Source organism: Penicillium samsonianum, assembly GCF_028829775.1.
Source record: "Penicillium samsonianum strain IBT 33392 chromosome Unknown utg000002l_segment0_segment0, whole genome shotgun sequence".
NCBI lineage: Eukaryota > Fungi > Ascomycota > Eurotiomycetes > Eurotiales > Aspergillaceae > Penicillium > Penicillium samsonianum.
In genome coordinates this window covers 3,852,570-3,864,967 of record NW_026643260.1, presented here as the reverse complement: position 1 = coordinate 3,864,967, position 12,398 = coordinate 3,852,570, and the positions used below count along the sequence as shown (strand labels likewise).

The 12,398-nt window shown below is 49.0% G+C and overlaps 5 protein-coding genes across 5 annotated transcripts; 4 read left to right on the top strand and 1 right to left on the bottom strand.

The window, feature by feature from the left end:
* Window positions 1–484: 484 nt before the first annotated feature.
* N7471_003347 (class I adenylate-forming enzyme family protein) lies at window positions 485–2,392 on the top strand (the record flags this gene model as incomplete). The annotated part of the gene is made up of 5 exons (XM_057276067.1): window positions 485–797; window positions 855–1,597; window positions 1,645–1,739; window positions 1,797–1,918; window positions 1,980–2,392. 5 exons carry the CDS (start codon window positions 485–487, stop codon window positions 2,390–2,392), a joined length of 1,686 nt encoding a protein of 561 aa, XP_057140705.1.
* A 213-nt stretch (window positions 2,393–2,605) lies between these two features.
* N7471_003346 (MFS general substrate transporter) lies at window positions 2,606–4,173 on the bottom strand (the record flags this gene model as incomplete). Its single annotated transcript, XM_057276066.1, has 2 exons — window positions 2,606–3,838; window positions 3,886–4,173. 2 exons carry the CDS (start codon window positions 4,171–4,173, stop codon window positions 2,606–2,608), a joined length of 1,521 nt encoding a protein of 506 aa, XP_057140704.1.
* Window positions 4,174–5,037: 864 nt separating this feature from the next.
* Window positions 5,038–6,733, top strand: N7471_003345 (uncharacterized protein; the record flags this gene model as incomplete). The annotated part of the gene is made up of 5 exons (XM_057276065.1): window positions 5,038–5,195; window positions 5,252–5,435; window positions 5,488–5,782; window positions 5,843–6,066; window positions 6,125–6,733. The coding sequence occupies 5 exons, from the start codon at window positions 5,038–5,040 to the stop codon at window positions 6,731–6,733; spliced, it is 1,470 nt and encodes a 489-aa protein (XP_057140703.1).
* Window positions 6,734–7,069: 336 nt separating this feature from the next.
* N7471_003344 (uncharacterized protein) lies at window positions 7,070–7,805 on the top strand (the record flags this gene model as incomplete). Its single annotated transcript, XM_057276064.1, has 2 exons — window positions 7,070–7,463; window positions 7,570–7,805. The coding sequence occupies 2 exons, from the start codon at window positions 7,070–7,072 to the stop codon at window positions 7,803–7,805; spliced, it is 630 nt and encodes a 209-aa protein (XP_057140702.1).
* A 343-nt stretch (window positions 7,806–8,148) lies between these two features.
* Window positions 8,149–12,120, top strand: N7471_003343 (putative AT DNA binding protein; the record flags this gene model as incomplete). The annotated part of the gene is made up of 1 exon (XM_057276063.1): window positions 8,149–12,120. The coding sequence occupies one exon, from the start codon at window positions 8,149–8,151 to the stop codon at window positions 12,118–12,120; it is 3,972 nt and encodes a 1,323-aa protein (XP_057140701.1).
* Between the last annotated feature and the right edge of the window lie 278 nt (window positions 12,121–12,398).

Genomic DNA, 12,398 nt, shown 5'->3' with positions numbered 1-12,398 from the left:
TGATCCAAACATTACCTATACTCAAAATTTCAAACAGGTAGAACGATACATTTTTAAACTGCCAGTGGTATCAAGGTGTAAATACATATAAAGCATATACATCGTCTTGTAGTTAATACATACATATAGTTATGTACCTAAGAGACCCGCTTAAAAGAAGCTCTGTATTCACGTAATGAGGTTCATCTTTCCGACAAAGATATGATCCTGCGGATCGGGGATCGCACGCATGTAGTATTTTTAGTGTACATCAATACCATCATAGGCAGATGGCTTATATGCATGACAAGAACTACACTTATGCAGACCTCGTACGTTGCAGCTCTGCTAGATGACTTTAATGGGCGTCCTAACAATGTACAGGGAAAATGGCGGTGACCATCGTTACAATACCTGTCGCATTCGCTTTTGGGGCAATATAAAACCCTACTATCTATAGTTTCAAAGTTCTTTTATCCAAACACATTTGACATCATCCCCCACAATGACCTTAATCGTCGAAAGTCTGCCAGATGAGCCGTTGTTCCATCATATGCTGGGGGCTTTCACGGCTAACCCTGATTATCTTCTGTTCAATGACAGGATAAAAGGCACCGAGGCAAGCTGTATGCAGTTGCTGACGGATATGCTCTACATGCGTCGTCAAATCGTCCAAACATTGCCGACCTCGATGTTTGACTCCCGAAACATGATCATCCCACAAAGACCATTCATTCTGGTCCTGGCGCCAGGAAACTACGACTTTGTTGTTGCATCCTTGGGTGCTCTCTGCTGCGGTGCAGCCTTCTCGCCAATGTGTTAGAGAAGCTCCGAATTTCCCAAACACGGTGCCGTAACTGACGGGTGTGACACAGCGAGTAACTTGAGTCCAGAGGAAGCCGTCTACATTGTGGAACTCTCAAATGCGTCCTGCCTCCTCTTCGCTTCGGAATTCCAACATCTAGCATTGGCAATCCAGCAGCGCGCTGCTATCCAGAAGCATGGAGGTCGCCCGTTAATCACCATCCAGATCGACGCGTACAACAAATCGCCAACCCCGAGCCCCCAGATCAAAATTGACCCCGAGATGTCAATGGATCCACAGAGTGCCGGTGTGCTTGTTTTCACATCTGGCACGACTGGGCCCCCAAAGGGGATTATCCGCCCCCGGAGTATTTTTTACGCTGTCCCGAGATCCTTCCCAAGCGGCGGGGTCGCATTGTGCTTCCGGCCTGTAGTTTGGGGTGGTATTGCCCTGCCTCTAATATGGCGGTCCATTAATGGAACCCGGAATGAGATTATCAGGGACAATATGTGCGAAGTATGGGAACGATTGAGGACAGGCGATGTTACTGATTTGAAGATCTCGCCACCTAAGTGGAGAAGTTTTATGCAATACTTCAATGAGCATATAGATGTGTTGCCAGCCGAGCAGAGAAAGCAATACGTCGATGGAGCACGGGCGTTAAAGAAGCCCGTTGTCACAGGTGACTTCCTGGGGCCGAAGATCATGGAGTTCTTCCGGGAGCTTCTTGGGCGTCCGCTCATTAATATCTACGGCGCAACGGAGATGGGTGTTGTGATTGCCACTACGGATGACTGTAATTCGAATTTGGAGGTCAGTCTTCCTTTGGTATCAAATTTATCTTGGCTGATGATTGGTAGCGGTGCATTGGGAAGCCACGGGACCAAGTGCAGGTGAAACTGTCTGAAGGGGATCATGGAGATATCTTGATCAAAGGCCCGATGATGTTCACAAGGTGCGTAATATGTTAATTTTTTTACCGTATTACAAGCTTATTCCCTGATATGTACAGATATCTTGGAAATGAAGCTGCAACACGGGCTGCCTTTGATGAGGAGGGATACTTCCGAACTGGCGATATTGGACATCGAGTCGGGGACCAGTACATTCTTGAAGGTCGATCATCAACTGATGGTAAGATATTTCCTCTCTTAGGCACTGGAAATTATACCGCATCTAACACAGCTTTCACTAGTCATACGGTGTCGTGGGCTTCTGATTCCTATTCAAGAGGTAGAGGCGCGACTGGCTGAGCTTCCATATATTTCGGAAGTATATGTCGTTCCAGTAGAGTTCGACTACACCCGAAAGATTGCTGCTCTAGTTCGATTGACAACTTTAAAACACCGGCCAAATCTCTCGAAAATTCGAGGAGATCTGCAAGACAGGCTTCAGAAGTATAAGCATCCGTCACTCCTGCGGATATTGCAAAACGGTGAACAGATATTGCCATCAGCCGCCGGAAAGGTGATGCGAAAAGCGATTGCAGAGAAGTATTTTTATGTGTCTGAGGAGGGTACACTACCATCGGAGGTGGAGTCCTGGAATGGAAATTCCAAAGACATTGATGGTCCTCGAAAAGCGTGGGACGGGGCTGGGTTGGCGTGAGAATTCAGTCAATCTAGGCATAATCAACCTATGATTAAGTGAGGGAGCCCGACGCATTGGGCATTATTGTTTATTTTCTTTTGATGTGTTCAGATGAAAGACCTATATCCTTCTAGTCATGGTAGCATTATCTCAATTGAGGACAAATTTCCAATATCCTACCTAGGTATTTGGAATGCAATGTGTCCTCACTTTCCATTTCTAACAACACGCTTAATCCTCTTCGGATGTCTTTGCCTCTCTCCAGCTTTGTCCCCAAAAATACAGAGTCCATAAAGCCGGCGTAGAAATGATCATCAGGACCGCAAGGAGCACTCCAACCCAGCCAATACCGATAACTTCGATCAACGGTGCCACAGCGGCAACAGCGCCAGCTGAAACCAATCGGTTTACTAAAGACATAGCAGCACGCGTTGAAGCAGGCCTATCGGCGTTCAAATCCACAGCGAGCATGTTGATGGTGTTGTTCACACCTCCACTCGCGTTTCCGCAAAAGAACAAGATGATCAAAGGGGCCGCTAAGTGGACATTGTAATCCATAACCCAACCAAACGCAACAACGCAGAGGCAGTATAGATAGATAAATGGCAATCCAAGACCTAGCCGGGCCTTTTCGAGGGGTATGCGCCGGAGCTGCTTCGGAGACTGTCGGTTAGGTTGGATTTCCTCACCTACTCGGCGCGCCTGGTGCCTAAACAACCGATCCGCTAATAATCCCGCAGTCCAGCGGGTGGTCAGTCCTCCGAGTGTAAAAGGGAGATAGCACAACCCGATATACAGCGGGCTAAGCTTATAGTTCTTCGCCAACAGGGTTGTCAGACTATTCACAATGGCTGAGGACGCGCAAGTGGTCGTGGAGTCGCAGATGACAAGAAGAGCGATATGTCTATCCCGGAGCATTTTGAGAGTTTGGATAATCCCTGGGCGTCGTCTGAATGTAGTTCGTGTGTCGGGGGCTGGTTGTTGCGTAATTGGTCGGACTAATTGAAGTGCGCATTTGTTCCATGTCTGAGGAGCCAGACTGCCGTTGCCTACTACTGCGCGGCAGGTCTCACGCAGGAATAAAAGCATAGTGATGATGATCACTCCTGCTGTGATGGCAAGAAACCAGAAGATACTTCTCCATCCCAGGTACTGTGTCAGGATACCTCCTAGAGTTGGCCCAATTGCTGGACCAATTGTCGTTCCTAGCGAGGAGTAGAACATGTATTTGCCTCGCTCTCCTCGGGTAATGAGATCAACGATAGAGGCGCCAGAAATCACCATAGCGCTAGCGCTGGCAAAACCTTGGATACAGCGCAGAACGAGTAGGGCCGGGAACTCGGTTTGAAGGGCCAGTCCGATGCTACTCCCAAAGAAGACGAGTAAAGAGGCTATAATAACTGGCCGACGGCCATTGAGATCGGATAAACTGGCAGTCAACAGAGGAGACACGGCTTGGAAAACCTACTAGTGTTAGCTACTGCTTAATATCTCTCAGGCATGGAATTTACCTTGTAGGCAGTTATTGTCAAATTAATTTTGGTAGTTGACACATGTATGTCTCTCGCCATGGACCCAAGGGCGGGAAGATACATACTAACAGCTATAGGACTCAGGAAGGTCACTAATGCGCATGTACATATTGTAAGAATCTTTGCCTTCTCGGATAGGATACAGTACAATGGCTCGGCCTTTTCGGTCAGACTTTCCTCTTCCCGCCCTTTCACATATTCAACATCATCTGGCGTGCAGATATTTGGATTAGCCTTCGTGTCGAGTCTTGGTTCCTCAGACTTCATTGTGGCTGACATGATTTTGGGCTGGAATCCATCCAGGTCCTCCTCTAATCATAAGGACTTTGTATTTAGTTATAAGAAAGAGAAAGCCGATCTTGCCCTTCATGATCCTAGCATATAATTTTACTGTCGCAACCCCTTATGACTCGGAGCATTCTTGGTCCAGCTGCTTTATTGTTGATCTCATCTGCCTCGTCACCCTATGCAAGGGGTTGGAGTTTGGTCCTGTCATGTTCTACACTTCTTATTATTGTTCTTTGCTTTTTCTACAATAGGTACTTCAGATCAAATGTGCTTACGGGGCACTTTTTTTTCTTTTTCAATAGTCTATAGCCTATTGACAATCCCAGACGGCAATAGAATAAAATATTATTTTCAAATGAAATTTCATTATCGTGCGCTGTGGCTTAACGGGACCCTCATAATTACAGATTCTGTCAAGCTACCATTACTTACTGATGAACCTAGATCCTAGGTCTCTTATATTGTAAGAGCATGTTTCATCAGGCTAGGGTGCTACAGATATATCTGATATTTTTTCAATAGATCGACGTGTACGATCTTCGCAAGGCATACCCGTGAGATTATATCCAGGAACCGGGCAAGGGATAAAGATTCCCCTATGCTGTAGTCAAAAAGAAGAAATGCTGAGCTTTGATAAAATTTGCTTTGTTGAGTCCTAATACGTACAACATCTTTTCCGATCTTCAAGAGGTAACACTTGGTGCTTGACAAAACTTGACACGCTTGCTAGTGCTGAATCTATACTACATTTAAAAAATAACCAGCGATTCTCTTTCTGCTGCAGTATTTCTGCTCACTTTCAATTGAATCGAGCTCACAATACTGGTCACGCCACTTGTTATCATGAAAGAGGACGTGAAGGACTGTGAGCAGGCAGGCATTGCCCGTGGCAAAAATGACCGGCAGAAGGAGCACTCTCCAATTGATGATCTGCTCTCCCAATATTCAGACGCAGAAAAGGCCAAGGCGTTTCAGAAACTAGATTGGAGTTTGATTATTCTGTTCGACCCAGACCCTCCCATTTAAGTTCGCATAAGCGCATAGCTGATAATTGCAGGCTCGGCATTCTCTATCTACTGTCATATATTGACCGCGGTAATGTAGGAAATGCCTACACCGCAGGTATGGGCAAGGAATGGGGTATCACCTCAAACCAATACTCTTGGGTGATAACCGCATATTATATCGCTTATATTACCTTCCAATGGTTCATTCTCCTCTGGAAGCTGGTCTCACTCCCAGTAAGTGACCATCCCCAGATATCACCGTAGTATCAAAGCTAAAGATTATCAGGTATGGGTCTCTTTGATGGCACTCGGCTGGGGCGCTTCTAGTATGCTCCAAGCCGCAGCCAGCAATTTCGCGGGCTTGATAATTCTTCGTTGTCTAATAGGAGCATTCGAAGCTGGCTTTGGACCAGGTGTGGCTTTATATCTATCTTTCTTCTATCGCCGGTCGGAGATGGGGTTCAGATTTGGACTTTTCATTTCATTTTCGGCCATTGCAAACTGCTTCGCATCCGCGCTAGCCTACGGCATTGTTCACGCAAATACATCGATTGCCGATTGGAAGTTGCTGTTCATTATTGGTAAGTGCATAGGACGTTTCATTCAATCTCGACTACTTGACAGTCTAACACCTTGTCTAGAGGGCATTCCCACTATTGTGGCAGTGCCCCTTGTTTATGTGTTTCTGCCCAGAGGGCTTGGTGAGTGTCGCTTCCTCACAGCGAAGGAAAATGATATTGTGCGCCTTCGAGCGCTTTCGGGGCGTGGCCATGAAGAAAAGGGAAGATTGGACCAGAAAGATGTGTTCGCTGCGTTGTTTGATTATAAAAATTACTTCCAAGCAGTTATTGTCTTTTGCTTGAATGTAAGCTCTCAATATACCATTGACATTAGAGAACCATAGGTAGGCTAACAATTTACAGTCTGCCTTTGGAGCTCTTCCTGCGTTCCTGCCAACAATTATTGAGGACATTGGATATACATCAGCCGAAGCACAGGGGCTGTCGGCACCCCCCTACCTACTTGCATACTGCATCTGTCTATTGGCTTCCTACACGTCCGATCGAGTTGGCAACCGCTCATTTCTATTAAGTGGACTGAGTATACTCGGGGCTGTCGGATATCTTATCCAGGCCCTCGTTAAAACAAATGGAATACGGTACTTTGCATGCTATCTCATCTGCGGAGGGGTGTTCCCTTCTGTGGCATTGGCTTTTACATGGCTCACGGACAACGGGGGCTCTGCGTCCAAACGAGGTGCTGGCCTAGTGATTTTCGGCATGCTAGGTCAAGTCGGATCCATTGCCGGGTCCCGATTCTTTCCCAAAGAGGAAGGCCCTTACTATGTCAAGGGCATGGGTGTCAGTGCTGGATTGCTGTTCTTTGCGGCAATTCTTGCCCAGATGCTTAGGTTACTGATGAGATGGGAGAACAAACGCCGAGATGCTCTTCACGGCCCTGTAGATGCCAAGAAGGATGATGCTGTGATCAACTCGGGAGATGACCATCCAAACTTCCGATTCATTCTATAATTTGAAGACGGGTCAACCAAGTGCACTCCATCGAGACAAATACGGAGGACAGCGTGGGGTGGGTAGTAAGCCAACTTCCCAAGACGAGAGTCAGAGGACTCGTCAAAGCAGTCTCTTGTATATAAGACAACAAGATCAAGTGCAAACTAAACCCGAGGTTACTTGCGTGACCCACGGATTGCACGGCATTTTAAGGACCTCAAATCCGTGGATTGCCACCGTACAATCTCAGCCCTGCGTCATGGGCCGTGTTTAGAGTCCTTTCTATGATTTCAGATCTCACACACTTGTTCATTTTAGAAGAAGATACGCGGTGGACTCAGTTGGACTCGAACTATGAGCACATCCGATGTCGACAAACCAACTATAGAACCGCGTTGGTTTGAGATCTTTGCCACGATTGAGGCCAAGTTCGAAGCCTCCAATATCGCCAGTGAAAAGTGGTTTCTCACAGCTTTGAGCGCGATTACGACGACATCACAATCACACCTTTGTGGCCAACTATACTTGTACCTGATAAGCCAACATGCGTATTCGACTACCACTGCACGCTGGGAGCTGATTCGATGCATGCGCGAGGCGCTATTCAAAGACATTGCTCTTCTCGGATTCCCAAGACCCACAGAGGGACTCATCAACATCACCAAAGTCATGTCCGAGGAAGATAGGGAATGCTCCTTCACCCGAGAAGGCTGGCAGTGCGACGACGCAAATCATGCGCGCGGCATGGGTTGGTTAAAATCAATATATGCGCACAATACCAGTACGCTGTTTGGGTTATTCAAGCAGCACACGAGACTTTGCCTTTTGGCTTTCTGATATCATCTATGGGTTAGTCTTGTCCGACCGCCAGGTTTTGGATGACGTGGATACACAGATGATAGTCTTGCCGGCTGTCATGGGTCAAGACATGCCGCGGATGATCTACTGGCATATCCGAGGAACAAGGCGGTTGGGGATCTCCAAGAAAGATGTGCAAATGGTCATGGAGTGTGTGCATCTGGTCGTTGAAGCTTGCGGTGTGACATTGAAGCAAGTCCCCAGTGTGGATGACGTCGATGTAGATTTGTGAAGAATTGAGCCGATGTCAAGTCGAGGAAATATTGCATTGTCACTTCTCCAGATAAATTTCAAGACATAAAGGGGAAGAAAGAGAAGGTCGTGTCCAATAATAGACTGTTTGTTTGGGGGGCTGCTTACCTAACCACTTCTAGGACCGCTCTTTCGTACCGCATCGGGAGACTTGTTTATGGCTGCCCCGCGTTTTCTCTCTTATTTCTGTATCATAAAGTCAGCCTGTGAATAGTTACGAGACTCACCGCACTTTTTTCGTTGTTATCGCATTTCTCAGCGTGCGCTATTCTACCCCTTTGGTGGCACGCGTGCCTCCCGAAATTCCATCACATGAGTCCGTCATGTCGGCCTCGTCGCGCAGCCAGAGCTCCTCCCCCGATATCCTGGGTCCTCCAGGCGATGCCCAATACTTGATCTCATCGCCGATTAAACCCTTCGCGGGGCGCCAAAGCTGGATGTCTCCTATGATAGCGAAATCACGAACTCCGGCCAAGCGACCGCGACCGCGTGTCAGCCTCAGTCCCGCGAAAAGCGCGCATTCGATTCAATTCAACGATGTCATACTCCCCGGGTCGCCGACAATGAAGTTCAATGGTGGTCGACAGAGGTCGCTCTCTCCGGAGAAGCTTCAGGAGGGAAATGTCAGCCCATGGCGCATCCGACTCACGCTCGAAGCGACACAAGATGAAGATGACGAGAACTGGGGTAGCCCGTCGCGCAAACGATTAAAACCCTCAACCACGACAACCATGATACCATTGAAGGATGAGAGGAGTCCATTGAAGGAGAAGACGCCCTTAAAGCGGCGAGGGCGTCCACGAAAGTCTGACATAAATCTGTCCCCGTTTCTCGCGGGCGCTGGGCAGACCCCTCGCCCTGGACATACACCTGGACCGGGTCATACGCCTGGGCCAGGGCATACTCCCGGGCCGGGGCATACTCCTGGGCCGGGGCACACTCCTGGGCCGGGCCATACTCCTGGGCTACGAGTTGGTGACTCTCAACCACGCAAAAGAGGCCGACCACGGGGCACGCCCAAACCCAAACCACAGGATCTCGAACTGCTGGATGAGCAACCAACGCCGACTGTTGAATATGACCATCCCTTTAGTCCGATGGATATCATTCCCAATAGTGAAACCCGTCAAGCCCAGCTATTCAGTCCAATGGACACCATGGCCAATGAAGCTGGTCTAGGCCAACATGAATACAGTCCGATGGATACTATAGCTAGTGAAGCTAGTCCGGGCCACCAGCGATCCAGTCCGACAGATTCTTTCGCTGGGAGTAATGCACACGCCAGTCCCTTGAACCTCGTAGGGGATGCGGACTCCGAAGATGAGTCTTGGGGGAACTCAGACATGTCAATTGCAGAGCTTCCTGACCCAACAGAGCCCATCACAGAAGATCTGGGCAATATTCGCCGTGAGTACGGCCGAACGAACTTGGAGACGCCTGTTATCGGAGCTACGGAACATCACTTTTTGGATGATGAAAACATCCACTCTACCCCTTCTAAAATGCCATCACCTACACGCGAGCGAGCAATCTTGTCATCGAGAGCTTCTTCTCACCATACCGCTAGCCCACAATCGCGCACATATCCGACTCCGACCCCCACGTCTTCCCTGGCCGATGAAGAAAATCAAACCCGACAAGCCGACGTGGATCATCCCCCAAGGACAGAGACCCATCATGCTGAAACTGATCCCGTTGAAGATCCCGCGGACGAGTACGACGAATTCGACACTATCATGGAAAGTGAAGGATTCACTATGATTTCCCTTGATACGCTCCCATCAGCCAAGCAGCATGGATTCGGCTCCAGCGCTATGACGAACGGCGGTCCCAAACCAAAGGAAGTCGGAGAACGGCTGAGACGCAAACTTCCCGGGACGATTGAAGACCTCCGAGGTGATTCTCGTGCTCAAAAGTCATCCAGTCCAGTCACTACGGCCCTAGGTCCTGGGTTATACGAAGATCCTAGCACGCATATTCCAGAAAGCCACACTGTACATGCGACTGAGCGGCAGTCTGTTAACTATGTGGATGAGATTGCCTACCCTGAACTCCCTGCCGCATCGTCTCCTGCTAAACCAACAATCGCTCCGAAGAAGAGGACATTGACCAGCTTAGCTAAGCTTGTTCGTCTTAGCTTAGCCCTGCAAGGTCCCTTTAGGCCCCAAGGCGATGAGTGGTCAGGTAAGAGTAATGCTCGTCACAAAAGACGTCGGTTGGAGGATGTTTTCAGCACATTCAACGCTGAAACGCAGCGAGAACTCCGAGCTGCTATGGGGCTAGGGCAGGAGCTTGCTCTGCGTCGAATGCTCGCCGAGGAAGATGATGCTGCGGCTATAGCAGCAGATCATGCGGCGTCTCGTCTCGAGGAGGAACGTCTCGAAGAGGAAGAGGAAGAACGCCACTATAACGATTTCAATGAGGAAGAATCAGAAGAGCAGGAGCATGATCAACCCTTTGAAGACGAAATCGAGACGCGGGAAGGATACACCCAACCGTCACATTCCAAGCACAATACCTCCTTGCAACAAAGCCCAATGTCCCACCAGAAGGCACAGCGGGAGGCACAATGGCAGCTTGAACGAGAAGCAGTCAGCCGCCAGGCTCAAATGGCTTCGAACTCACGGTCGGTCGTTTATATTGATAGCGATGAAAACGCGGCGGAAGATGACGGGGATATCGGACTTGAATATGAACAAAGATTTGAATCTGAGACCGGAAATGGGTTTGATGAAGAGCCCAATCATTCTGCGCCTGGACCCGTACCAGAACGAGCGCCATATGTGCCCCGAGATGTTGAACCCGAGCCCGAGCCCTTAGAAGATGAGGATGATGGTTATGATGACATTTGGCAACTCGAAGCCAACGACCACAGCCATATTTCACAACATTCCGAGGATGATGATGATGTTCAGTCTCATCCGCAGCCGCTTGCACATCCTTTGGGCAACCTTGCTCCAATTTCCGCCGGTCAAGGTCAAGACTACCTCAGCTCATCTCCTTACGCTACTTCAGAGCATGATTATGTAGCGCGCTTCGGGCCGTCCAAAGTTCGCGAGCTCCGTGAACAAAAGGTCGATTTGTCTGCTTTGCTTGCAGAAGAGGATACACCAAACCGCGCACGGTATTACAATGGAACGAGTACGCCTCGTAGTTTACTCGTCCGCCCATCAGGAACACAGAATTCACCAATCAAGAACTCTGTCATGAAGGACCCGGTATCGCGCACCCCAGCGCGTATTCGTTTACAACCTCTCTCCCAGTCCAGCCCCGATAATCCCAACCCAAGGGTTCCCAGTCCGCAAATCGCGTTCCTCGATGAGAAGAAATCTCCGGAGGCTGTACAAAGAAGCCCGCCTACGCAAGAGCCATTGGAAGAAGACTATGACATTAGCAGCGTTTTCAATGCTGCTCCCAGTCAATCGGAACCTGCCAACGTGGATTCTGCCTTCACCCCACAACCTCGTCAGCGCAATAGGGAGGAACCAGGTTCATCCTGGTTCAGTAAAATCACCAGTTTCACCCCGCAATGGCTGAAAGCCCCCGCTCGTGGCCGAAGCTCAAGTGTAAGTACTATTCCGGAGGAAGCCTCTGACTTTGAGGATGAAGAGGAAATGGCCAGCATTGAATCTGCGAAGGAGCTTGACGGACATCTCCAGGATGAACCGCTCTCAAAGCAAGCGAGCCAATCACCCGCGGGTCATTGGAGACAGCCATCACCACCTCAGTCCCCCCAGATACGGCAAGATCCTCTTCCCACAATGGAAGAAGAGGATGACCCGATACATGAGAGAAGTGTTTCTCGAGACCTCTTGGAAGAAGAGGAGGTACCGATTTCTGAGCGGAGTGTCTCGCAAGATCTCTTGGAGAATGAAGATGCAGAGCCAGTGAACCACCAGGATGGGGCATCTCCAGGGCCACGACCACTTGCTATTTTCGGATACTTTTCCGATGAGCATTACGCCGTGCTTCGTCGTATCTACCGAGTTGCCAAGCGATACCCCGAGCACTTCGAATACTACGATGCCCCGGGGCGGGCTGCCATTATCGGTGATTGGATATGGACCTCCGATGGTCATCACGGGGTGCCCATCACCGAGATTCAATTTGCCATCATCGATCGCTTTGCCCAGGAACTTGCTCGGGCTGATATCCAATATGGTGGCAGCGGCCAGATCGATTGGACGGAAGCCGATCTGCATCGGAGACTCATTAGCATCATTATTGGCGAGCAGATCCGAGAGGAAAGAAAGGCCAAGGCCAACCGGGGTACTTCAGTGGATACATGGCGATGAACGTCTATTTTTTTTCACCCACTTCTTTTTATATTATGTACTTTTTTGGATATCCGACGAGCACCTGGCGTCATGGTTTTGTTTTGAACGCGTCTGTTCTTGTTCTGGTTATGATTCCCTCACGGTTATTGGTTTGGCTTGTGTGCAGCATTGGGCTGTTTTGGGGGATTTATTGTGCTCATTAGTTTAGGCATCTCTAGTCTCTAGCCTCATCAGTTGGACATGAATGAGATACTGTATACTATAACTTCCAAGTTTTCGACCGAAGTGACCAAAGT